Source organism: Sapajus apella, unplaced genomic scaffold (assembly GCF_009761245.1).
Source record: "Sapajus apella isolate SASKATOON/1434 unplaced genomic scaffold, GSC_monkey_1.0 scaffold15, whole genome shotgun sequence".
NCBI lineage: Eukaryota > Metazoa > Chordata > Mammalia > Primates > Cebidae > Sapajus > Sapajus apella.
The window spans coordinates 29117566-29142892 of NW_022436955.1; the positions used below are offsets into that span (position 1 = coordinate 29117566).

Below are 25327 nucleotides of genomic sequence, written 5' to 3' on the forward strand. Positions count from 1 at the left end.
GTGAGACTCCATCTCAAAAAAAAAAATAATAAAATAAAATTTAAATGCAACCAAAACCATCAGGCACCATTAAGCCACGTGTTACAATCTTTGTCTCTATACCCCATCACCTTGGTTTTGCCCCAAACAGTGCCAGGCTAGGATTAAATTAGCTCAAGCATTAGAGTCCCTGACTGACAGGCGCTGAGTAATAAGGGGTTGGGGGGGACCTATTTTTCCTGATGTTCTCCCTTGACCACCATCAGGACAATGTTCCTAAGTGACCATTGTAGGGTCAGTGTGGGGGTTCTAAAATACGGCCCCAAGAGGTGGAGTGTAACATGAACTTAGTGACTTGCTTCCAAGAAACAAAATAGGACAGACATGATGGTGCGTGACTTCCAAGGTGATGGTACACAAGACACTGCAGCTTCCTTCTTGCTCTCTCTTAGACCACTTGCTCTTGGGGAAGCCAGCCGCCACGTTATGAGGATGCTCAAGCGGCCTATGCAGAAGCCCATGTGGGTGAGGAATTAAGACCTCTAGCCAACAGCCATGAGGGAGCCGCCTCAGCAGCGGAGCCTCCAGCCACAGTCCAGCCGTCAGATGAGACTACAGCCCTGGCTGACATCCTGATGTAACATCATGATTGACCCTGAGCCAGAACCGTGCAGCTAAGCCACTCCTCAATTCCTGACCCACAGAAACTCTGAGACAATATAAGTTTGATGTTGAAGCTGCAAAGTTTTGGCATAGCTTGTTAAGCAGTGATAGATTACTGACAGAGTCAGCAAATCTTTCCCCGACCTTGGGAGGAAGGGATGGCAGGTGCATAGTGGGAATCTCATACCTGGCTGTGGGGAAATCAAAGGGGGCTTCTCAGGGCTACCTTTGTTCACCAAAAGGGTGTTCCTCTGAGGGGCAGGTTACCCCTGGGCTGTCCGGGACAGTCTGTTTGAATCCACAAAAAGCATGTGCACCTAGGGGACCTGAAGCCATGCCATTCAGGCCAAACTCTTGGTTCACCTGCCCCTTGACCAAGGCTGTAGGCTCAGAAAAACTGAAGACAGCAGGCACACTGACTTTGGAATCAGGCCACCACCTGTGTGACCTTGGGTGCACTGCACCTCCTCTCTGGGCCCTTTGCGTAGTAAAGAATCTGGCCCAGGATGGTGTCTCACGCCTGTCATCCCAGCACTTTGGGAGGCCGAGGCGGGTGGATCCTCTGAAATCAGGAGTTCAAGACCAGCCTGGCCAAAATGGTGAAACCCCATCTCTACTAAAAATACAAAAAATTAGCTGGGCACGGTGGTGGGTGGCTGTAATCCCAGCTACTGGGTGGGCTGAGGCAGGAGAATCACTTGAACCCGGGAGACAGAGGTTGCAGTGAGCCGAGATCGTGCCACTGCACCCCAGCCTGGGTGATGAGAGCGAAACTCCATCTCAAAAAAGAAAAAATAAAAGAAAAAGAATTTAACCTTGCCTAAAAAGAGGTCTGATATCTGTCCGCAGTTTCTGGGAGGTGCTCTCTCAGCCCTTGGAGTATTCTGCCTGATAGGAGAGTCTTTGTTTGCCAGGGGCCTTGGTTACACTGGGCGTCCAAAGATGTGATTGATGGTGGGGGCCCTGGGTCATGCCCAGAGAGACGGCAGCCTGCAGCCTGAGCTCCCAGTGAGCAATCAATCAGCCTCCAGAGGTGCCTTCGTCTCCTGGGGTTGCCACAGCAAAGCACCATCAACTGGGGGGCTGGAACAACGGACATTCATTGTCTGACAGATCTGGAGGCCAGAAGTTCCAGATCTGGGTGTCGGCAGGACTGGAGCCTCTGGAGGCTGCAAGGGAGGCTGTTCCAGGCCCTGTCCCGGCTTCTGGTGGCTGCTGACAATGTGGCGTTCCTAGGCTTGTAGAAGCATCGCCCATCTCTGCCTCTCACCTCAACACTGTTTCTCCGTGTCCTGTCTCTGTCCAGATTTCTCCTTTTCATTTTTTAGATGGATCTCACTCTGTCGCCCAGGCTGGAGTACAGCGGGATGATCTTGGCTCACTGCAACCTCCACCTCTTGGGTTCAAGCAATTCTCCTGCCTCAGCCTCCCGAGTAGGTGTGATTACAGGCATGTGCCACCACGCCCAGCTAATTTTTACATTTTTAGTAGAGACAGGGTTTCACTGTGTTGGCCAGGCTGGTCTCGAACTCCTGACGTCAGGTGATCCGCCTGCCTCGGCCTCCCAAAGTGCTGAAATTATAAGCATGAGCCACCAAGCCCAGCCCAGGTTTCCCCTTTCGATAAGGACACCCGTCCTTTTGTATTAGGAGCTCACACTACTGAAATGACCTCGTCTTAGCAAAGACACTACTCCCAACAAGGTCACATTCCGAGGCCCTGGAGGCCAGGAGGATTACTTAGGAATTTTTGGGAGACATAGTTCAGCCCATAATGCCCCTTAAGAACTGTAGCCACTGAGGCCAGGGGCTTCCCGCCTGGCGATGCTCTGTGCCATCATGCACCATCGTCATCGGCGGGAAGAGTGGGCGCTGTCCACAGCTCCATGGGGAGGGCTGGCATGAGCCTGTGCCTGGGGCCTCCTGGGATCTGCCCCGTGAGCACCTTCCCTTTCCTGTTTGATCTGGTCCCTTCCCTGGAATGAGCCATAACCAAGAATCAAAGCCTCCAGTGAGTTCTGTGAGTCCTTTCAGCAAATGAGCAAACATGAGGGTGTTTTGGGGAACCCCCAAACTTGCAGCTGGCGGCAGAAGGGTAGGTGGTCTTGTGTACCCCTCCACATGGCGGTGAGTCTAACTCTTCACAGACTTCTTGTTTTCATGGACAAGCTGAGGGTGTTGGTGGGTGAATCAGCCGCCTCCCTGGGCTGGGGAGAGACCGCCACGGTCCCTGGCACACACGGCCGGAGTGAGGTGACCATGACGAGCCACCTTCGTTCTATGCACGGCCACTGACTTCCCTCACCTCATTCTCAAACCCACAGTGACCAGCATTCTCCCCTCCCCCCACCCCCTGCCCCCCCACCACCGTCACCTTCCCACCATCTGAACCCCAGCCCTGTTCCCTCCTTTGGAAGACTCCTGGCCCATGACTGGATAGTTTGTAGGAAGAGGCGACCTTTCCCTGACACAACGCCAGGCCCCTCTGCAGCACCCACATGGCCCCTCCAAAGCAGGCCTAATGCAGCGGTTTTTGAACCTTCTTTTTTTTTCCAAGACAGAGTTTTGCTCTGCCGCCCAGGCTGGAGTGCAGTGGTACCATCTCTGCTCACTGTAACCTCCACCTTCCAGGTTCAGGCTATTCTCCTGTCTCAGCCTCCTGAGTACCCAGGATTACAGGCACACATACCACCACGCCTGGCTCATTTTTGTATATTTAGTAAAGACGGGGTTTTGACATGTTGGCCAGACTGGTCTCAAACTCCTGACCTCAGAGGATCCGCCGCCTCAGCCTCCCAAAATGCTGGGATTATAGGTGTGAGACACCACGCCCAGCCGCACCTTCTTTAAAGAGAACGTTTCTCCTGCAATCTTGCACAGAAGCCCAGAGTATGAAACAAATCAAAGGAAGCCACTTGGAGAGAGGCGCCCCTACCCCAAATGACCCCAAATGCCACTGCACAGACAAGCTACTGGGGCCGAGAGCATGTGTCCTTCAGGCTCCACTGCCACCACGCTGGGTGTCACCAGCCCCATCTCACAGACATGGAAACTGGGGACCTAAGAGAGTAACATCTGCACACAACCGAACAGCTAGTGGGAGGCAGAGCTAGAATTCATCCCCGCGCTGGGATCTGGCTGAGTCTAAGCACTGGTGCTTCCCATAGCCATAATCCCAGGGAACAGCTGGCAAACTTTCTGCAAGGGGCCAGGCAGGAGTCTCTGTGCCCACACAAACTACACACAGCTTTGCCACGGCAGCCTGAAAGCAGCCGGAGGGAACATGGAAATGAACAAGCGTAACTGTCTCAATAAAACTTTCTCAAAGCAGCGTCCGGCAGGAGTGGGTGTCAGGGCTATGGTGCCTGTCCCTGCTCTCCAGTCCTGCACATCCAGGACTGGCTGCAGAGGGGACTTGGGATCTAGGACACATCTGATGTCACAACTGGCAAGAATAAAACCTCCAAAGCCTGAGGCTTATTAATGCCAAAAACAGAAGCCACAGCCAAAACCCTGGCTGCAGGTGGGCAGGGCAGACCCCTCTTGAAGGGCTGCATGTGAGGAAATGAACGAAATCACGAAAGCACTTTGCCCAGCCAGCGGCCAGTAAGTGTCCTCCATTATCATCCATAAAGAGCTCCTTGCAGAGGCCCCTGACAAAAGGAGTTGCTGATGATCATATCTGGAACAGGAGGGAGCCTCCCGGCTCAGTCTCCAAACCCCTTCCTCAGTGAATACTCCAACATTCTAAAATCAAACGCCCCACATTTGCATTTTCACACGGTCTGGAGCTTGAGGATAAACCCACACGTATAATCTGGAAGCATCAGGTTCTCAGGGAGCCCAGGAGAAGCAGAAGGCTCGGAGGAGAGGGGGCTGGAAGGAGAGGAGGGAGGAGGAGAGAGGGGAGGAGGGAGGAGAGGGAGGGAGGAGGAAGAGGTGGGAAGGAGGGAAGGAAGAGGGAGTGAAGGGAGAGGAGGGAAGGAGGAGAGGGGGAGGAAGGGGAAGGGGAAGGGAGGAAGAAGAGGGGAGAAGGAAGAGGAGGGAGGGAAGGAGGGGGAGAGGGAAGGAGGGGGAGAGGGAAGGAGGGGGAGAGGGAAGGAAGAGAAAAGACACGGCTGGAAGAAGAAAGAAGGAGGGAGGAGACGGGGAGAGGGAGGAGGAAGGGACAGGGGAGGGCAGGCAAGGAGGAAGGAGGGACCCTGGCCCATCTCACATCCTCAGGGGCTGCACTGGCCAGCCTCAGCAGCAGAGGTGGCCAAACAGGAGGGAAAAGCTCTCAGGAGGATCAAGCCAGCGCTGGGGATTAAAAACCAAATGCCAGCCTTAGCCCCAGACAAGGAGCTCATTTGTGCTAAGGCCGGAATTGTTATTTGTTAATTATGTGCCTGCCTCGGGCTATTAAAAGCCTATTTCCTGAGCCTGGGATTCCAGTAGGAAGGGAGCAGATCCCAGGGACCCAGCCCCATCCCAAGGCTTCAGAGGGATGGAGTTCATGCAGGAAGCCCTTCCTTCCCTCTTCTAGGCAGGCAGCCTGGCCTCGTGCTCTGGGTCACCAGGCCCTGACCCCAACTCTGCGGCCTGCACTGTCCTCTGCAATGGGGGCAGAGCCAAGAAGACCAGACCACAGAACCCGGGCCCCTGGAGCCGGCCTTCCCCTCGGGTTACAAGGCAGGCGGTGGCAGGGTGAGGTCGGGCAGCGTGGATACCTGGCTCTGCGCTTCCCTGGTCCCAGGACAGTGGTTTCCATCGAGGCTGCCCATTGAGATCACCTGGGAAGTTAACAATTACCCACACAGGATCTCACCCCAGAGGAGCTGATTCATGGCTCTGTGAGCAGCGCCAGGAATTTGAAAAGCTCCCAGGTGACTCTAACAGCCAGGGCTGGGAACCCCTGAGCCAGGGCCACCATGGGAACAGGTGGCTTTACTCTTGGAGCCTCAGTTTCCCTGGCTGTAAAAATGTTACGACACCAGCCTTGCAGAAAAGGCCAAGTATGGGGAGAAATGGCCCTCAGGGAGCCAGCTAGCGGGGGCTTGGCGGGCTCCTGAGCTGCCTCCCCGCTGAGACCACCCCTCCCTAAGCATCTGGGGCTGTGCTCTGGGCTGAGCCTGCCGTTTGCACTCCTGCCTGCAACCCTCACACCATCCTTCGGAGAACACAAGGATCATGCCCATGCTACAGAGAACACCGAGCTCTGGAGACGGGAGGTAGCCTGCTGGGAATACACAGAGGCTGGGGAGCAGGGCAGGGGCTTGATGTGGCTCTAGGCCCCACTGCCCTCACCACTGCTGGGATCCGCTGCTACTTCTCATCCTTCAAAAGCACTGAGCCAGGCAAGCCCGTGCCTGAGACGCCACATCCAGGCTCTGTGCAGGATGCCCAGGTCCCTGGGGTCAGGGCACCATTCTCTGTGCCAGCTTTTGGTGAACTCCCGGCCGCCCTGAGGCCACTGCCGACAGGCCCTGGAGACAGGAGCAAGCGCTGGCATGATGGCTCACAGGCGCCCTCTCCTGGTGTTTCTTCATTTCATTTAAATGAATTGCTTGATTATTTTAACACCGGTTCTCTCCGTGGCCGAGGCTCACAGCAGCCGTCACCTCCCAAGTTAAGCGATTCTGCCATCTTGGCCTTCCAAAGTGCTGGATGAAACGACACGCACTCTCCACCACACCTGGCTGTTTTAAACTTTTTTTGTAGAGACAGGGCCTCACTATATTGGTCTTGAACTCCTAGGCTCAAGGGATCCTCCCGCCTTGGCCTCCCAAAGTCCTGGAATTACAGGTACGAGACACCCCATGCAGCCTGACGCTTTTAAAAACAGTGTTCAGGGCTGGGCGCCGTGGCTCATGCCTGTAATCCCAGCACTTTGGGAGGCTGAGGCAGTGGATCACAAGGTCAGGAGTTCGAGACCAGCCTGGCCAGTATAGTGAAACCCCACCACTACTAAAAATACAAAAAAAATTAGCTGGGTGTGGTGGCAGGTGCTTGTAATCCCAGCTACTTTGGGAGGCTGAGGTGAGAGAATCACTTGAACCCAAGACATGGAGGTTGCAGTGGGCCGAGATGGTGCCAACTGCACTCCAGCCCAGGCAACAGCGCGGACTCTGTTTCAGAAACAAAACAAAACAGTGTTCAGGCTGGAGCCCCAGGCGTTCCGCTTGGAGGCCCTGACCGGGACCACACCCTCTTCCTCAGCGCGCGTCATACACACAGGGGACTCCAGCTTGTCGGGCCCACCATGCAACTAGCGGCCAGAGGGCCGACCAGGGCCACCGTCCACCCGGGCAGTGGCTCCACCTGTTTGCGCCTCTGCTTCCTCACCTGCGGAACTGGGGTAAATAACAGTGCCCAGGTCTGGGTGGGCAAACACGAGAGGTTAAGCACCACACTGGAGTCCAGGTGAGGCGGTGCAATGATTATACATGCATTTTGTGGAAGAGAAAACCCCAGTACTGGCCTTGCTGTGCACACTCAGTAAACACAAGCTGTCATTCACATCATGAGTTGATACTAAGCTTAGATTCACATCACATAATTTGAACCACAGATGTAACTGTCCTAAGTCAGGGCCCTTATTCACTGGTTCTGCCAATATGCAACACCTACCGGATGCCACCGGCTACTGACACAGCCCCGTGAGTGTGGGTTGGGGGCCTGTCTCCCCCCTGCAGTCACACAGCTGGAGCGGATGCTACACAAAATATTCCTGGTTCCAAGCTGACTCTCGGGGGACACTTCTCCCTTACTGTATGGGAATGGCCAGGGGCTTGGGAAGGAGGAAATCCCATCCGACTCTCACTTCTGTTTCCTGCCGTGACTTTGCCTCTGGCCTGGGCTTTCTCACCTGGAGAGCCAGCTTATGTCATGTGTTCCTTTTCGGCACAGGTGTAACGCCCCAGCTCTGAGCCTGGGCCAGTAAGGTGCCCAGCCAACAGGCATGTATTATGCACCTGCTGTGTGCCCTGCATGGCCCCAGGTGCTGCTGAGGAAAGAGCTGCCTCTACAGAGGTTTATCTGTGCCTCCCTCTACACCACCTGTCCCGGCTCCAGTCACAGGGATGGGGCCCCAAAGATTTCAGGGTCAGCTGTAGAAAAGGTCTCTGGTGATTGAAGCCATCACTGGGAGGGGCCCACAGTGCTGAGCTTTGAGACTTGGGCTTGTGGGAGGCTGGACTGTCTGAGTGTCTCTGCACATTCATCATTTGATCCTCCCAATGACGCAGACTCCATCCTGCAGATGGGTAAACTGAGGCACAGAACAGTCAGGGCCCTTGTGCCCTGGGGGCTAGAAGCACACAGATATTTCCAAGAGCCTGGGTCAGTTCTAGTAGGGATGCGGGTCAGATGATAAGCCCACTCACATCGGGGAGAAGCAGGGTTTAGGGGAGACTAGGAGCTGGAAAAGACTTCCCAGAAGGGACCATCAAAAAGCAGCAGCAGAGATCCCTGAGGCACCCACAGCACACGAAAAGGCCCTGGGGCAGGAAACAGGGCCACAGGGGCTGATCGGGCTGACACTAATCCCTCAGAGATGACTGGGTATCTGGATTTAGTGCAGGTCTTTCCAAAGCAAACTGATAAATTCCTCCAAGGGTTCCAGATGCATTTAATCTTTTTTTTTTTTTTTTTAATTCCAATTACAGGGAAAGCCTTGTGTTATTATGGATGAGGCGGGGCAGCTCTGGCGGTTTTACCTTTTTGAGGCATCCCAGGCCTAATAGAGACAGCAGTGGATGTTTTAAATCTCTTTTTAATTAAGGAAAAAGCCCTAGCTTGCGTCAGGGATGAGCTGCTGGAGAGAGAACCTGAGAGGAGCTGGAGACAGGAGGCTTCAACGCACCAAGCGGGGGAAGGTGCCCCGCTGCTTCTGCCCGGCCAATCCACCTTCCTGCCCTGAGCACTGACTGCGCTTCTGCCCTCCCGGCCGGCCCTCCCAGTTCCCGTGGACTGTCCCTGCTTATCCTAGCCCTGGGTGTTTGGGAAGGCTGTGGAAGGTGAGGGTACAGTGCGGCGAGCCCAGGTTCCGAAGGCCGGTTCCAGCGCGGGCACAGTGACTGACGCCTGTAATCCGAGCACTTTGGAAGGACAAGGACAAAGGATGGCTTGAGCCCCGCAATCCTGGTTCAAGACTGGCCTGGACAATATAGCAAGACCCCTTCTCCAAAAACCAAAAATTTAAAAATTAGCGATGCATGGTGACGTGTACCTGTAGTCCCAGCTACCCAGGAGGCTGAGACGGAAGGACTGTTGAGGCCAGGAGTTCAAGGTTACAGCGAGCTGCGATCACCCTACGGCACCCCATCCTGGGCAACAAGTGAGATCCTGTCTCAAAAAAAAAAATGGTCAGGTGTGGGGGCTCATGCTTGTAATCCCACCATTTTGGAAGGCCGAGGCAGGCAGATCACTTGAGGCCAGGAGTTCAACACCAGCTTGGCCAACACAGTGAAACTAAAAATACAAAACTCTATTACAAATACAAAAAAAAAGTTAGCCTGGTGTGGTGGTGGGTACCTGTAATCCCAGCTATCTGGGAGGCTGAGGCAGGAGAATCACTTGAACCCAGGAGGTGGAGGTTGCAGTGAACCAAGATTGTGCCATTGCTCTCCAGCCTGGGCAACAAGAGTAAAACTCTGTCTCCAAAAAAATGAAACCCAGGTCCAGCCCTGGCCCCATCACTTCCTGGCAGTGTCCCCTCCCCCACCCCTCAATCTCCTCATCGCTAAAATGGAAACAAGAGCAGGACGACCATGAGAATTGAAGTTAAAAAAAAAAAAATAAGCCAGGTACTTGGCACCCTGCCTGGCCATGGGAATGCTCACGTGCAGCCCAGGGTCCCCTGGCATTGGTGCTGCTGACACTTTTGTCATTCTCTGTGGTGCAGCTGTCCTGTGTGTCACGTGATGCTTAGCTGGTGTCTCTGGCCTCAGATCCTGTAGTACCCCCAGCTGTGATGACCAAAAACACTTCCAGACGTTGCCAACTGTCCCCGGAGGGCAGGGTCACCAGGTAAGATGCAGGCCATCCGTCACGTCACATCTGAATCTCAGGTTAACACACAGCTTTTCGTTTTTATTTTTTGACATGGAGTCTCGCTCTGCCGCCCAGGAGTGCAGTGGTGCGATCTCAGCTCACTGCAACCTCCGCCGCCCAGGTTTAAGCGTTTCTCGTGCCTCAGCCTCCTGAGTAGCTGGGACTACAGGCGTGTGCCACCACACCCAGCTAATTTTTGTGTTTTTAGTAAAGACGGGGTTTCACTGTGTTAGCCAGCATGGTCTTGATCTCCTGACCTTGTGATCCGCCTGCCTCAGTTTCCCAAAGTGCTGTGATTACAGGCGTGAGCACTGCACCCGGCCAACAAGTCGTTTTTTTTTTGTTGTTGAGACGGAGTTTCACTCTTGTTACCCAGGCTGGAGTACAATGGCGTGATCTCGGCTCACCACAACCTCCGTCTCCTGGGTTTAAGCAATTCTCCTGCCTCAGCCTCCCGAGTAGCTGGGACTACAGGCGTGCACCACCATGCCCAGCTAATTTTTTGTATTTTTAGTAGAGACAGGGTTTCACCATGTTGACCAGGATGGTCTCGAGCCCTTGACCTCGTGATCCACCCGTCTCGGCCTCCCAAAGACAAGTGGTTTTTTAGTAGAGGCTTCCCCATGCAATACTTGGGACATGCTTCTGCTTGACACTATTCCTTGTTCATCTGAAATTCAAATATAACCAGGCATCCTGTTTTTATGTTTTTGTCCTCCTCAATCTGGCAACTCTACACGGGGCTGTGGGGGAACCAGGCGAGGCACCCCCAATCTTGAACCACACAGGTAACTGACATTCATTACAACAATAACTAGGCATTTCAGGGCTGGCCGTACATGTCTGGCACAGAGCTACTGGCTTCCTCTGTCCCCATGTGGCCGCAGTGCCTGGGGCTACACAGAGGGGCTCTAGGATGGCCCAAGCCAGAGACTGCCCTTGACCTGCTGTGTGGTCTGAACAAGTTTCTTACCCTCTCTGTCGCCTGCTGCAAAGGGGGGTATCGAGGCTAACAATCGCTACGCATGCGCAGCTCTCTCATTGGGACAGAGATTCTAACCTCTATCTTTTTTAAGACAGAGTTTTGCTTTTGTTGTCCAGATTGGAGTACATGGCGTGATCTCGGCTCACTGCAACCTTTGCCTCCCAGGTTCAAGCGATTCCCTCGCCTCAGCCTCCCGAGTAGCTGGGATTACAAGCATGTACCACCACGCCCGGCTAATTTTGTATTTTTAGTAGAGACGGGGTTTCTCCATGTTGGTCAGGCTGGTGTCGAACTCCTGACCTCGAGTGATCCACCCGCCTCAGCCTCCCAGAGTGCTGGGATTACAGGCATGAGCCACCTTGTCTGGCTTTTTTTTTTTTTTTTTTAAGAGATGGGGGTCTTGCTATGTTGCCAGGTGGAGCTCAAACTCCTGGGCTCAAGCGGTCTTGCTGCCTGGGCCTCCTAACTCCTGGGCTCAAGTGATCTTCCTGCCTGGGCCCCCTAAGTAGCTGGGATTATAGGTGTGAGCCACTGTGGCCAGCCCTGCCTGTAACTTTTGCCCTACATAATAATCCTTATCCTGCAGGGCTGCTGGAGGATGCATGACCTGAAACGGAAGGTGCCCAAGGGCAGGTTCTTAGTGAGGCCGTATTATTAGTACTGTCATGGCTGCTCTGAAAGGGGTCCTGTAAGCAGGTCGAGTCCAGTTAGGACCAGAGAAAGGAGGTGGAGGTGCTACTTGAGCAAAATGGGGGTCTCCCAGGGAACCTGGGCCCTGTGGGCAGCGGGAGCAGGGTGAGGCCGCAGCAGAGAGCAGGGCAGACAGAAGGCGGGGCTGGACATTCAGCTGCAGGCAGGGGTGGCTCTCAGGAGCGGACGCAGCAGTAAGGACGTCACGCGCAGCTCAGCTCCCGCCACTCTGCCCGGCCGGCTTTCCGCGGAGGCCTGGCTCCCTCCAGGGTGGGACCTGGGCCCGGGGCTGCCTTGCTCTGCTTGCTCCCTGATCAGGGACCAGGCCTTTCCTGGGCTCCCACAGCAGCAACATGGTCTGGGACCCGGCCTCCGTTGCCCAGGCAACCTCAGTGAACCTCACAGAGGGGCTCACTGCTGTCCGGAAAGCCCTGGCCCAGGGCCCCCGTGCTAAGAGACAAGCGCAGTGACAGCTCCTCGATGCGTTTCATGTGGCCTGGGTGCTCCAGAAGCCAGTGCCTTTACAGACATGGCTTCCAAAACCATCTCAACAGCACCTGCTGTTATTCGGCCCAGCCGATAATGGAAGAAACGGAGGCGAAAAGAGGCTGAGCCGCTTGCCCAGGATCACACAGCCAAGGACACACAGCCCATCCACCAGGGGCGGTGTCCCACCTATAAATGGTGAGGCTCTGTTTGGCAACAAATGACATTCGAGGGTGACAGCCAGGAAACGGGACCTCACCTACAGCATCTCATGCAGTCCGAGTGTTAGCGCTGAGAGAGGCAGGTCAGCCCGCACTTCACAGAAACTGAGGCTGGGAGAAGTTCAGGTGTGGACCAAGGGTCTCTCGGCGTGCAGGAGCTGAGACCACAGCTTTAGGGCTGGAGGCTCACCCCTCCCTTCCCTGCGGCCGGCGCACTGAGCCTGCAGAGGGTCTCAGAAGAGCTTCAGCTGTGGCGTGGGTGGGTACCAGTTCCTTGCTCAACAAGAGACACGTGGAGCTCACATGCAGGTCAAGATTAGGACTCAGGAGGCTGGCTGCTCTTGCAGGGAGTCTGAGGAGCTTCTGGGGAGCTGAGCTGTTTGTTGGTCAGTGTGAAAATGCATGGAGCAGCTGACATGACCTGGGTCTTTTCTCCTGTATGTTATACTTCAGTCGGAAGTTAGGCCAGGCAGGGCATAGTGGCTCACGTCTACAATCCCTGCACTTTGGGAGGCTGCGGCCAGTGGATCACTTGAGGTCAGGAGATCAAGACCAGCCTGGCCAACGTGACGAAACCCCATCTCTACTAAAAACACAAAAAATTAGCTGGCTGTGGTGGTGCGTGCCTGTAATCCCAGTTATTCCAGAGGCTGAGGCAGGAGAATTGCTTGAACCTGGGAGGTGGAGGCTGCAGTGAGCTGAGACCGTGCCACTGTACTCCAGCCTGGGTGACGGAGCGAGACTCCGTCTCAAAAGAAAAAGAAAAGAAAAGAAAAAAGAAGTTAGGCCAGGCGCAGTGGCACATGCCTGTAATTCCAGCACTTTGGGAGGCCGAGGCAGGAGGACTGCTTGAGGCCAGGCATATGAAACCAGCCTGGGCAGCATAGCAAGATCCCATCTATACTGAAAAAAAAAAAAAAAAAAAAAGCAGAGAAAAGTTAAATGTTTCCTGCTAAAAAGAGAGGAAACATGAACTCCTGAGGTACCAGTTTGTACCCATCAGATCGGCAAAAATGGGAAGCTGTTAACGCTGTGGCCTCGGTCATCTCCCACGGGGGTAGGGAGAGGGCCTCTGGTGTGGCTTCAGGGGTGTCATTGGCAAAGCTGTCAAAATGTAAACCGTGCACACCCTCCAACCTTCTAGAATGTTCCACCCTAGGATGCCTTCTGAGTGGATGGTCTGTAGAAGGATTTTTACTGAAGTCCTGCTTGGCACAGCAAGCCAGGTTTGGGTTTGAGGGCAGTGGTGTGTGCACACGGCGGTGCTATGCGGCTGCAGGAGGTGGGCAGTGCCACGCGGGCGACAGGAGCCATCCTTGGGCTATGCTGTTGGGTGACAAGAACAGGGCACAAGAGCAGGCCGGGGCCCAGATGCACATCTGCTTCCTGGAAACCAGGCCCCTGGGAGGGAAGCAGCAAGGGCCCAGCCCGGGATAGCAAGGCTGGTCCGCTCCAGTGCCCAGCCGTGCCCAGCCACGCCCAGCAGCCGGTAATTGGTCAGCACTGCCCTAACTTCCTTTTACATTTTTTTTTTTTTTTTCAGAGGCAGGGTCTCACTCTGTTGCCCAGGCTGGAACGCAGTGGCACCTGGCTACATTTATTTTGTAGAAATCGGGTCTATGTTGCTGAGGCTGGTCTTGAGCAATCCTCCTGCCTTGGCCTCCAAAAGCGCTGGGATTAGAGGCGTGTGCCACTGCACCTGGCCTGCCCTGGCTTCCGAGTCTCCAGCAGCAGAAAGCCAGGGAGACCCCCGATGGGACTGTGGGTGCCAGCACCCACCTCAGTCTCCCCCTGTCTCCCTGGAGGCTCACTCCCCACCTCCCCTGCCCCACGATACCTCTAGAGCATGTGGCGCTTGCCAGGCCCTGAGGAAACTGCAGGGTTGTGTTCCCGAGGCCCTCAGGGATCCAGCTCAGCCACACTGTGGCTGAGTGACCTTTACCACCCGACACCTCAGCTTCCGTATCTACAGTGGGGAAAACGAACGGTGTGGAAGCCTTGCTGTGCAGATGACAGGAGATGGAGGGAAAGAGCCGAACTGCATGGCGAGGTGTGAGCTTTGGGAGCGCTGAGCTCCCTGTAGGGTGATGGGGATGACGGGGAAGCCACCCCTGCTGGCAGGAGGGTCAGTCTGGGGAGGGTCTGCATTCAGTGGCTAAGGCTGAGAGTGCACTCATTCTGCAAACATTTGTTGCAGGGCCTGTGTGTGTCAGGTAACCAGGTCTTGGGCCAGGTGCCAGGGCTACAGGGATGAATGAGGCAGTGTGGTTCCTGATCCCGCAGAGCCAGGAGTGTGAGGAGGAGGAGAACGTCCTTGGGAACTGTCACCCGAACACCAACACTGAGTGCTGAGGTGTAGACCAGCTGGGCTGACCTATCCAGGCACAGCTGGGGACAGCGCCTCGGCTCCCACCTGCTGCATCACTGGCCCCGCCTCCCTTCTTCCTGAGGACATCAGGGGCCCGAGGTTTAGCTTAAGCATGGGTGACTGATGGGGAGACTGGCTAAGTCCCTGCTGTGAGCCAGGAGGGCTGCCCCCGCTGCCCTGGGCAGGGGGTGGGGCGAGGTCAGGCGCCATCTGCTCCCTCATTTAAAACAGGCTTTGATGATCCACCCCACTCCCCTGAGCTGAAGAGAGGCTGGAGGGGATGTCTCTCAGGAGCTCCTGCCTCCTGGGCAGAGGTCTGTTGAGAAGGTTCCAGAAAGAGCCCTGGAACCGAGCCTGCACACCCGGGTTCCCAGCCAGGCTGGCTTGCTCACTGTTGCCTTGGGCTGTCAGTCCCCACCGCAGCCCCCATCTACAAGGCAAGGGCATTGACTGTCAGCCTGGGCTGCCCAGGAGAATCACTAGGAAGCCCTCTAGAGCACCAGTGCCTGGAACCTCTGGGGAACCGGCCAGGGCTGCATCTGTTTGGAAGCCTTCCGGGAGATTCTCATGTGCGGTGGAGGTTTAGACTCCTGGGCTAGAACGATTCCGGTGCTTTGCATTGCTTCTATTTCGAGATAGGGTCTTGCCCTATTGCCCAGGCGGGAGTGCAGTGGTGCAATTTTGGCTCCCTGCAACCTCCATCTCCTGGCCTCAGGCAATCCTCACACCTCAGCCTCCTGAGTAGCTGGCACTACAGGCGCATGCTACCATGTCCAGCTAATGTTTCTATTTTTTGTAGAGATGGGGTTTCGCCATGTTGCCCAGACTGGTCTCAAACTCCTGACCTCAAGCAGTCCGCCAGCCTTGGCTTTCCAAAGTGCTGGCGTTACTGTGCCTGGCCTGTATGACTCTCGGTTCACACCTGCTGGCCCCAGGGACCTCAGCTCCTCCAGCTCAGCCTGGCCTCCATACCTGCCTCCTCACTGCTCACCAGCTCAGCACACTTGATCTTGCCTCAAAGCCTTTGCATCTGCTGTTCCTTCTGCCTGGAACACTGGTCCCTGCATCCACATGGCTGACTCCAGTGTCGGCACCACAGAGAGCCCCTCACCCTTCCTCATCCCCTCAACTGCACCCCCTTGCTCAATTCCCTTCACGGTGCTCACCACGACATCCAGCCTGCTGGGTGTGCGTCTGTCCACACATGCTTTTGGATGTTTCTGTCTCTCCCACGCGGACAGGAGCTCTGCGCTGCTCACTGCTGCATCCCGAGGGCTGAGGGTGCTGCCCGGTGTGTCTCCGGTACTCAGTACATGCTGTGAGAAGTTGCGTGGGACACACCCTCATCTGGGCTCTGTCCCCCAGAGGAAGGGAACTGGTACCCTGGAACACCTACTGTGTGTTGGCCCCTGTTCACGGCGTGGGTGTGGAGGTCAGCAGAGCAGACAAAGACCCCTGGAACATGGTGGTGGCACGGCAGGCAGCAGGCCAGGACCTCAGCCAGCATCTCCGCAGGCAGGAGCCTGCAGCCCATTTTACAGACAGGGACAGGAAAGCTCAGGGAAGTGGGGCATTTGACCTTGGCTATTTTCTTTTTTTTTGAGGCAGAGTCTCGCTTTGTTGCCCAGGCTGGAATGCAGTGGCACAATCTCATCTCACTGCAACCTCCAACTCCCGGGTTCAAGCGATTCTCCTGCCTCGGCCTCTCTTGTAGCTGGGATGACAGGCATGCGCTACCAGGCCCAGCTAATTTTTCATTTTTAGTAGAGTCAGGGTTTCTCCATGTTGGTCAGGCTGGTCTTGAACTCCCGACCTCAGGTGATCTGCCCGCCTCAGCCTCCCAAAGTGCTGGGATTACAGGCGTGAGTCACTGTGCCTGGCCCTTGACTTTGGCTATTTTCTAAGTCCTGGTGCAGCAGGGATTGCATTCTACCATGTGACCTCCCTTTCAATGTATGAAATTCCCAATTCGTTCTGAAAACCACTCAGCTGTATTAGTGGTTTTAGACACTTTCTTTGCCCTGCCATTTCATGGAGCTCCTGTCCCAGGGACGGAAACTCCACGTTCCCTGCCTGGCTCCAGCGGGCTGCTCCCATCCTCTCCGGCACACGGCCCCTCCAGTTCCTGCACCATGCGTGCCAGGCTCCTGCTTGCTTCCCAGCCTGTGCCCATGAGTTTCTGCTACTGGGAACACCCACCCCTTCCCCACTCTGTAGCAGGCCAGCTCTTTAGGCTGGGCTGCTTCCTGGGTGATGCCACCCCTAGCCACCCTGGGTAGGCAGTGTCAGCTTCCATCCAGCACTGAGTTAGCACTCAGCTCATTCCTCACCTCTGTACCCTTCTGGTGGCCGAGACCACACTGCCTAGTTCATCCCTGTAGCCCCGGGACTTGGGCCAGTGCCCAGCACACAGTAGGGATGCCATGCATGTTTGTGGGAGGAACAGCCTCTCACGCAACTCTGGCCTGCCGCTGTCCACCAGCGGAGCCAGGCGTTCACACTGTCATGGGACCATATGGAGGGACTCTAGACTTTGGGTTAACCAGGGGCCAGACGCAAGCCTCTGAAGGCAAATCAGAAAAATGGGTGTTATAATGGCCAACCCACCAACCACCTCTAGGCTGAGCCCCCTGAGCAAGGGAGTGAGAGCCATGCCTGGCAGCCAGGGGTCCCCACAAAAACAAGGAGAGTCAGAGAAATGGTCACAGTCAAGACCCTAAAGAGGTGTGACAACTAAGTGTCATGTGGGGTCCTGGGACAGAAAAAAATAGATGGGGGAAATTTGAATCATGTGGACATTAGTTAATAATAACAGATCTGGCCGGGCATGGTGGCTCACGCCTGTAATCCCAGCACTTTTGGGAGGCTGAGGCAGGAGGATAGCTTCAGTGCAGTTCAAGACCAACCTGGGCAACATGGTAAAACCCCCATCTCTACTAAAAATACATAAAAAATTGGCTGGGTGTGGTGGTGCTTGCCTGTAGTCCCAGCTGCTCAGGAGGCTGAGGTGGGAGAATCACATAAGCCCCGGAGGTGGAGGTTGCAGTGAGCTGAGATTGTGCCACTGCACTCCAGCTTGGGCAGCAGAGCCAGACCCTGTCTCAAAAAAACACAAAAGGTGTGGACATTAGTCAATAATAATGGATTTGGCTAGGCGCAGTGGTTCATGCCTGAATCCTAGCACTTTTGGAGGCCAAGGCTTGAAGCCAAGAGTTTAAGACTAGCCCGGGCAACAAAGCAAGACCTGTTCTCTACCAAAAAAATTAGCTGGGCATGGTGCTGTACACCTATAGTCCCAGCTGCTTGGGAGGCTGAGGCAGGAGTCGCTTGAGCCTCGGAGATCAAGGCTGCAGTGAGCTGTGATTGTACCACTGCACTCCAGCCTGAGCAACAGAGGGAGAACGAGATCCTGTCTCAAAAATATAAATAAGAAAATAAATAAAATACTAAAAAGTAAATAACAATGGATTTGTATTGATTCATTTGTGGTAATGAATGGCCGTGAGTGTAAGATGTTAATAACAGGGAAGCTGGCATGTGGGAACTGTCTGTACTAGCTTTTCAACTTTTCTGTAAATTAAAACTGTCTTAAAAAATAAAGTCTACTAAAAAAAAAAAATAACATACTACCAACCGCAGACAAAGCCTTCATCTTTCTCACCAAGCCCCAGGCAGCCCCAAGGGACGTTCCCAGGACAGGTGCTGGGACCAGTCTCGTTCCCAGGAGCCTGTATCTATGGTGATGCTGGAGCTGCCGCCCCACCCCCAACCCCCACAGAACCTCAGATACCACAGGGGTCCTCCCAGGTAGCCCCGATGCCCCAGCCAGCCACTCCAGTGGGAAAGCCCATGCCTCCAGTTTAACTCTTCCTGCGGGAGCCCCCCACACCTGCAGCCAGCTCCATGGCGGGAAGCTGCAAAGGCTTCTTGGGTGCCATCTTTAGTGCTTATCAGAAAACCCTCGGGACCTGACCCAGGAGACCTTTCCAGTCGCCACTCTCGCCACTCCATTTTACAGATGCAGAAAGTGAGGCCTGGGCTTGGGAAGTGACTTGCACAAGGCTGCAAGCCAATCAGAGGCAGACTCGGAATATGAACTCAGGTCTCTGACCCCTGAGCCACTTTCGCAGCGATCCTCAAAGTTACACAGCCAGTGGAATCCCCTGGAGGACATGCTGAAAACCCTGAGTTCCTCACTCAGTTGGTCCAGTGGGTCCTGAGAATCTGATGGTCCGACTGGTTCCCAGGGATGCCTCTGCAGAAGGTCCCAGGCCCCACTGAGAACCACACGGCAGGACCACACCATTTCCTTGGTTGTGCCGCCCTGCTGGAGCCCGGAGAGGGAGCACTTAGGAACCAGGAGGCGACTCGCCCTTTCCCCTTCCGTCTGTGAAGCCAACCTCTGCTAACTGGCCATGTGGCCTTGAGCCAGTGAGAGATCCCCTGTGCCTCAGTCTCTCCATCTGTAGAGTTCCGCTGTGACGAGGATGAGCCATGCCCAGCTCCTGCTGATGCCAGGACATGCCAGCCCTTATAGGGTGAGGCACGAGGGAGATGTTCTTTGGCCTGTGGGACACTCCCATGAGTCACAGTCACCACCGCCAGGCCCCCCTGAGCAGAGGGACTCCGCTTAAGGTCTGCCAATGCAGCCCCTCTCCTTTGGACTCGGTAATAAAGGGGTGCCGGCCCAGCCGCGTTTCTCCCACGCCACCCTCTGAATATCTACCACCCTTGGACTGAGTCTTTGTTGCCAGACTGGAGAAGCACGTTCCTGCCCCGCACAGGGGAAGCTCAGAGGTGAACTCATCTTATGGGGGCTGAATAGTGTCCCCAAAATTCACATGCACCCAGAACCTCGGAATGTGACCTTATTTGGATATGCGGTCTTTGCAGATGTAATTAGTTAAGGATCTCGTGATGAGCTCATCCTGGATTTAGGAGGGGCTCTAAATCCCAGGCCTGGCATCCTTAGAAGAGGAGAAGAGGGAGACTGGACACAGGGTGACTCGGAGAAAGGAAGGCCACGTGAACTTGGAGGCAGAGCCTGGACCCAGGACGCCTGAAGCTATCAGAAGCAGGAAGAGGCAGGAAGTTCCTCCCTTGGGGCTTCCCAAGGAGGGGGGAGGGGGGCCCTGCCAGCGCAGATTTCAGAACCAGGAGAGAATAAAAACGGCTGTTTTAAGCCCCCCAGTGTGTTGTCATTTGTCACAGCAGCCACCGAACAGTTATGCATAGTAGAGACGGAAGCCAGCCCAGCAGCGGGTGGACCCCACCCCAGCCAGCCACATCAGGTGCCATCGACACAAAGCCAGCCCAATGGGGAAGGGGCCTACGCCTTCCTGGGCAGCTACACGGCCTCAGTGCCCATGGGGGAGCTGAGGGAGGAGGAGGTGGCGAGGGCTGGGGCTTCACACCCACCGTGACCCTCACATTGCTGAGTGGGCTCAGCCCACGTCTCCTGTAACCACTCCTCCTAAGGGAGCCAGAGCAGATCTTGGAGCTGCCTCCGTGTAGGAGCCCAGGTCTCACTTCTAGTAGGTGTGACTGTACCTGGTCACTTCCTCTCCTTGGGCCTCCATTTCCTTATCTGTAACGTAAGGCTTTACAAAATGAGTGCCAAGCTGCCTCAGAAAGCCTACTTTAGTTCTAGAGGGAGAGATTCCCAGACTGGAGGGGAAGGGAAAGGAGGGCAGCAAACTGAACCCCCAGACCAGGCAAGTGAACCCCTAGACCAGCCAACTGAACCCCCAGACCAGCCTCTGAACCCCCAGACCAGCCACTGAACCCCCACATCAGCCAGTGGAACCCCCAGATCACACAACTAAACCCCCAGACCAACCAAGTCACCCCAGTCCAGCCAACTGAACCCTCAGACCAGCCAATTAAACCCCTAGAACATCCAACTAAACCCCCAGTCCAGCCAAGTAATCCCAGCCCAGCCAACTGAACCCCTAGATTAGCCAATTAACCCCCACATGAAATAGGTAAACCCTCCTAGACCGGCCAACCAACCCTCCAAGACCAGCCAGGTAAAGCCCCCAGCCCAGCCATGTAACTTCCAGACCAGACAACTAAACCCCATATATCAGCCAAAACTCCAGACCAGACAACCACCAGACCAGACAACGAAACCCCACAAACCGTAAAACTAAATCCCTAGACAACTGAACCTCCCCAGATCAGCTAACTGAATCTTCCAGACCAGTGAACTGGACCCCACACGTTAAAACGATGTTTGGAATATACTGAATTAAATAAAACAGTAAAATTAATTGTACCTGTTTCTTTTTACCTTATTCATGGGACTGCTAGAAATGTTAAAACCCACTTCTACTGGGTGGTGTGGCTCTGGGTAGGAAGTCCCTGGGCAGAGTCCTGTCTTTACGATCCCTTAAGTCCTCTCCAAAACCCAGCACTCAATAAAACCTGTGGGCTGGATGCAGGATGCCTCAGTTTACCCCAGAGGAAACGGGGGCCTCGAGAGACAAGGTCACTCACCCTAAGGCAGCAACAACTATGTCATTTGTGGGGCTCAGTGGAAAATGAACATGTGAGCCCACTGTTCAATATGTATTTAGAGCATTAAACTGAGCACAGGGCCCTGCACAGCTGCAGAGGTCACATGCCGGTGAAGCTGGCCCCGCTCCAAGGCCAAATCGTTGTCAATGGGCAGAGCTGGGATTTGAACATAGGAAGGCCTGGAGCTAGGGCATAGTACAGGGAGGGTCACCTGGAAACAGCTGGGCAGGTCTGAGTCCCTGGGCTAGGCTGTGAGGCTAGAGCAGAGGAACAGAGGGCCTGGGTCCTGGCGGGTCCCTCCTCCTGGTGCCTGGGGCAGCATGCAGTGTTGAGGCCCCAGGAGTGAGAGAAATTGTACCCAGGGTTGAATGGTGCCGGCTCCAAAAGATGCATCTAACCAGAACCTGTGAGTGGGAATCTGACAGTAGGATCTTTGTGATGGAATTTTTTTTTTTTTTTTTTTTGAGACAAGGTCTGGCTCTGTCACCCAGGCTGGAGTACAGTGGTGTGATCACAGCTCACTGCAGCCTTGACTTCCTGGGCTCAAGGGATCCTCCCACCTCAGCCTCCCAAGTGGCTGGGACTACAGGCGTGCACACCACTATTCCCAGATAATTTCTGTATTCTTTCGCAGGGATGAGGTTTTGCCATGTTGCTCAGGCTTGTCTCAAAACCCTGGGCTCAAGAGCTCCTCCTGCCTCGGCTTCCCAAAGTGTTGGGATGCCAGGCAGGAGCCACCGGGCAGCCCTGCCGATGTAACTGAATTAAGGATCTTGAGATGAGATGATCCCTGAAGAGGGTGGGCCCTAAAGCAAATGACGGTTGTCCTTAAAAGAGAAGGGAAGACAGAAGAGGAAGGCCACGTGCCACGAGGCAGAGGCTGGAGCTAAGCGGCCACAAGCCAAAGGATGGGTGGTGCCACTAGAGGCTCTGGAGCCCCTGACGGCTTCCAGAAGAAACAAGGCCTGCTCACACCTGGATGGCACACCCCTGGCCTCCAGAACTGTTTTAAACCACCTAGTTTGGGGGTAATCTCTTACTTACGGCAGCCCATGTTATAGAGTTCCTGGCTACTTCAAATGTCAAGTTGAAATGTTTCTCTCTGGGCCAGCATTCTGGGAGGCCGAGATGGGCAGATCACTTGAGGTCAGGAGTTCAAGAACAGCCTGGCCAACATGGTGAAACCCTATCTCTACTAAAAATATAAAAATTAGCTGAGCGTGGTGGCACGTACCTGTAATCCCGGCTACCCGGGAGGCTGAGGCTGGAGAATTGTTTGAACCTGGGAGGCAGGGGTTGCAGTGAGTAGAGATTGTACCACTGCACTCCAGCCTGGGCGACAGAGCAAGACTCTGTTCCCCTCTCCAAAAAAAGAGTCCTAGCCCCATGCTCCCCTTTGCCTGAGTCACCCCCATGCTTGTGTGGGCCTCATCACCTTCAGAGACCCAGGCTGGGCGGGTGGCAGTGGGCAGGGACCAACAGCAGCAGAGCCAGCCATGAAAAATGGATGAACAAGTGGCACTCGGGGCAGGAGCCGTTCCAGCACTTAGCAGCTCTAGGGCCGTCAGGAAGGCGGTCCTTTTAAAACCTCCCAGCCCCAGGGACCCTGAGCTGGCTGCCTGGCATTGATTCATGAGGGGCGGGGGCAGGGGGTGAAGGTGGGAGTGCATTTCCCAGGTACTGTCAGGATCTGCAGTGTCTTGGTCTACCTTCCTGGTAAAGCCCCAGCCTTGGGCTGGAAGGAAAGTGGTCCAGAGACACCTCCAGGGCCTGGTTTCTTCATCAAAGATGTCTTGACACAATTGCCAAAAGGTGGAAACACCCCAGTGTCCGGCGTAGGATATGCGGATAAAGAAAATGTGGTCCATATACAGGATGGAATATTATTCAGCCGTGAAAAGGAACAAATCAGTGACGAATGCTACAATGTGGATGAGCCTAGAAAACGTCACGCTGAGTGACAGAGGCCTGACACGAAAGGACAAATGCTGTGTGATTCCACATAAAGGACATCTCAAGAGCAGATACCTAGAGACGGGAAGTAGAATGGAGGTTGGCAAGGGCGGGGGGAGGGAACGGGGAGTTCGTGCTTAGTGGGGACAGAATTTCAGTGGGAGATGATGAAACCTTCATTCTGAAGATAGCGGTGCTTAATGCTACTAGTACGCTTCACAGTTAAAACGCCAAGTTTTATGTTACAGATACAATTATTTAAAGAAGAAAAATGGCCTTCATGGCGTCTGTCAGGCACTGGGAAACTCATGTCTAAGAGAAGAAAGTCCTCCAGTTTCAAGGCCTCAGGCTAGGTCCTCTCAACTACCGTCTGCTGCTGGATCAACCTCAGCCACTCACACATACTCATTCAACAAACATCTCCTCACTCCTGTGGGCTCAGCCTGGAGTCTCAGAGGAAGCCAGGCCCTGGAGGGGACACAGGCTATTGGTGCCTGTCCAGCATCCCATCCCACTTAGCAAATGACACCTGGGTATTCACCAGGGGAACCAATCTCTTTGCAAGCAGTCTTGGAGGAGCTGTCAATCAAGATGCGCCGCCCTCCAGGTCAAGGGGGCGGGCCTAAGACCTAAGCTGGGCCAATCAGATGCTCTCCTGGAGAGGATTCCTCCCAGCCTGGGAAGCTGAAGGGTGGTCCATTCATCCTGGCTCCCAATAGGGACCTTTTCCCACCTCCTTACTTTACTGTTCCTGTCGGCTCCCCTCGACTTTCCGGTAAATTCCTTGTTTCTGCTTCTGTAGCTTGCATCCAATAACCCTAAGCCTGCCTAAACCCAAAAGACGGGCTACAGAGCCTGATGAATTTGATGAAGGAAATAATGCAGTTAAGAGCAGCCACTGCCCAGGTGTGCCAGGCCCTGCTCTCGCGCTCCTGGTGACCTGAGACGCGTCCACCATGATCCCCATTTTACTGATAAGGAAACCAAGGCCCTTGCTCCAGGTCTCACAGAGGCAATGGGTAGGCCAGAACTCACACTATGCAGGTGAATCCCAGGCAAGCTCAGCTTCCGGCCACCTCTCCAGGTGGGCCGGTGGCCTCCACCTGGAAGGGGCTGCTGAGGTCAGGCAGGTTGCCCCGGGGCAGGCTAGGAGCCTGGCCCTCACATCACTGGCCACAGGACGCTTGGAGCCAGAGTTGGTCTCAGGCAGTGGGGCCCCAAGTCAGAGCCTGCAGTCTCAGAGGAAACCAGGCCCTGGAAGGGATGCAGACTGTACCTGTCTGGTATCCCATCCCACTTAGCAAACGACACCCCACTTTTCACCAGGGAACCAATGTCTCTGCAAGCAGTCTTGGAGGAGCTGTCAATCAAGATGCACCGCCCAGCTGGACCAGGTGCCGCCCACGTGACTCCCAGATTTTTGGCTGAGGAGACCAGAGCAACTGTCATTGAGGTAAAGAAGAGGGGCAGCAATGGACTTGGGGTGGAGGCCTCCCGCCACATTGGTCTGAGGTCCCCCAAGGCCATCCACATACAGGACAGAGGTCTGGACTGCCTTCACCAACACCCACAACACCCTTCAGTGGTTTTGTGTCTTTCTAGAACTTTCTCCCGCAGATCTGCTCTCCCAGCACCAGGACGCTGGACCTCCTATCTGGGTGTTTACAGGCCCGGGTGTGCCTGTGAAAGCAAACAGCCCCATGTGTGCCTGGCTCCTTCGCAAAGGCCACCCCTCCCTCACTCTCCACAGCCTGAAATTAGTCCCCCTGAGGGGGAAGCTGAGGCACCAGGGCACTGCCACCTTCCCAGTCACTCACTCATAGTGAAATGGAAGGCCTGGAGGGATGCTCAGAGTCAGGACAAGCATTTATAGAGCACCTGCTGTGTACAGCACTGCTTAAGGGATGGTGCCCCTTTCCCTCTGCAGGGCAGATGGCCTCATCCCCCTCCCTCCTGCCCCCTAGCCCAGCCCACCCCCTGCCACGAGAGCTGGTGGGGGCAGACGCCCAGCCTTACCTTTCAGGCAGGACATCTTGAGCCCCATGTCGGCACCTCCACAGGCCTGTGGAGAGAGGACAGCGTTCAGAGAGGGGTGGCCACCACTTGTTTGTATTGGCCATGTGTGGCCAGGCCCCCACCCCAGCCCTGGTGAGTACAAAACAGAAGGTTGTGGTGGAGAGAAACCACCAGCCTCTAGGCCATGCCACCTGTCAACATCTGGGCTGGAGTCTGTGCTGGCGGAAAAAACTCGAGGGGGCCTCAAAGTTAAATATACAGGAGGCCAAGGTGGTGACGGCAGCCCTGGCTCTGAAAGTCGCTTGAACCCAGGAGGTGGAGGCTGCGATGAACTGACGGGGGGAACCGACACCGCTGAGCTTTCATTTCAAGAGCCACAGGAGGGCTGCTGCCGCAAGCTGTGAAGACCTGCCAG

General features: G+C 55.0%; 1 protein-coding gene across 1 annotated transcript in view; it reads right to left on the bottom strand.

The window, feature by feature from the left end:
* The window catches only part of CUNH16orf74 (chromosome unknown C16orf74 homolog), a 29548-nt gene extending 4595 nt beyond the window's left edge, over positions 1-24953 (bottom strand). Inside the window, exon 1 of the mRNA XM_032284607.1 lies at positions 24913-24953. Within this exon, the coding sequence (XP_032140498.1) occupies positions 24913-24940 (28 nt within the window). The 5' untranslated portion in view covers positions 24941-24953. The remainder of the gene's footprint in view (positions 1-24912) is intronic.
* Positions 24954-25327: the final 374 nt, after the last annotated feature.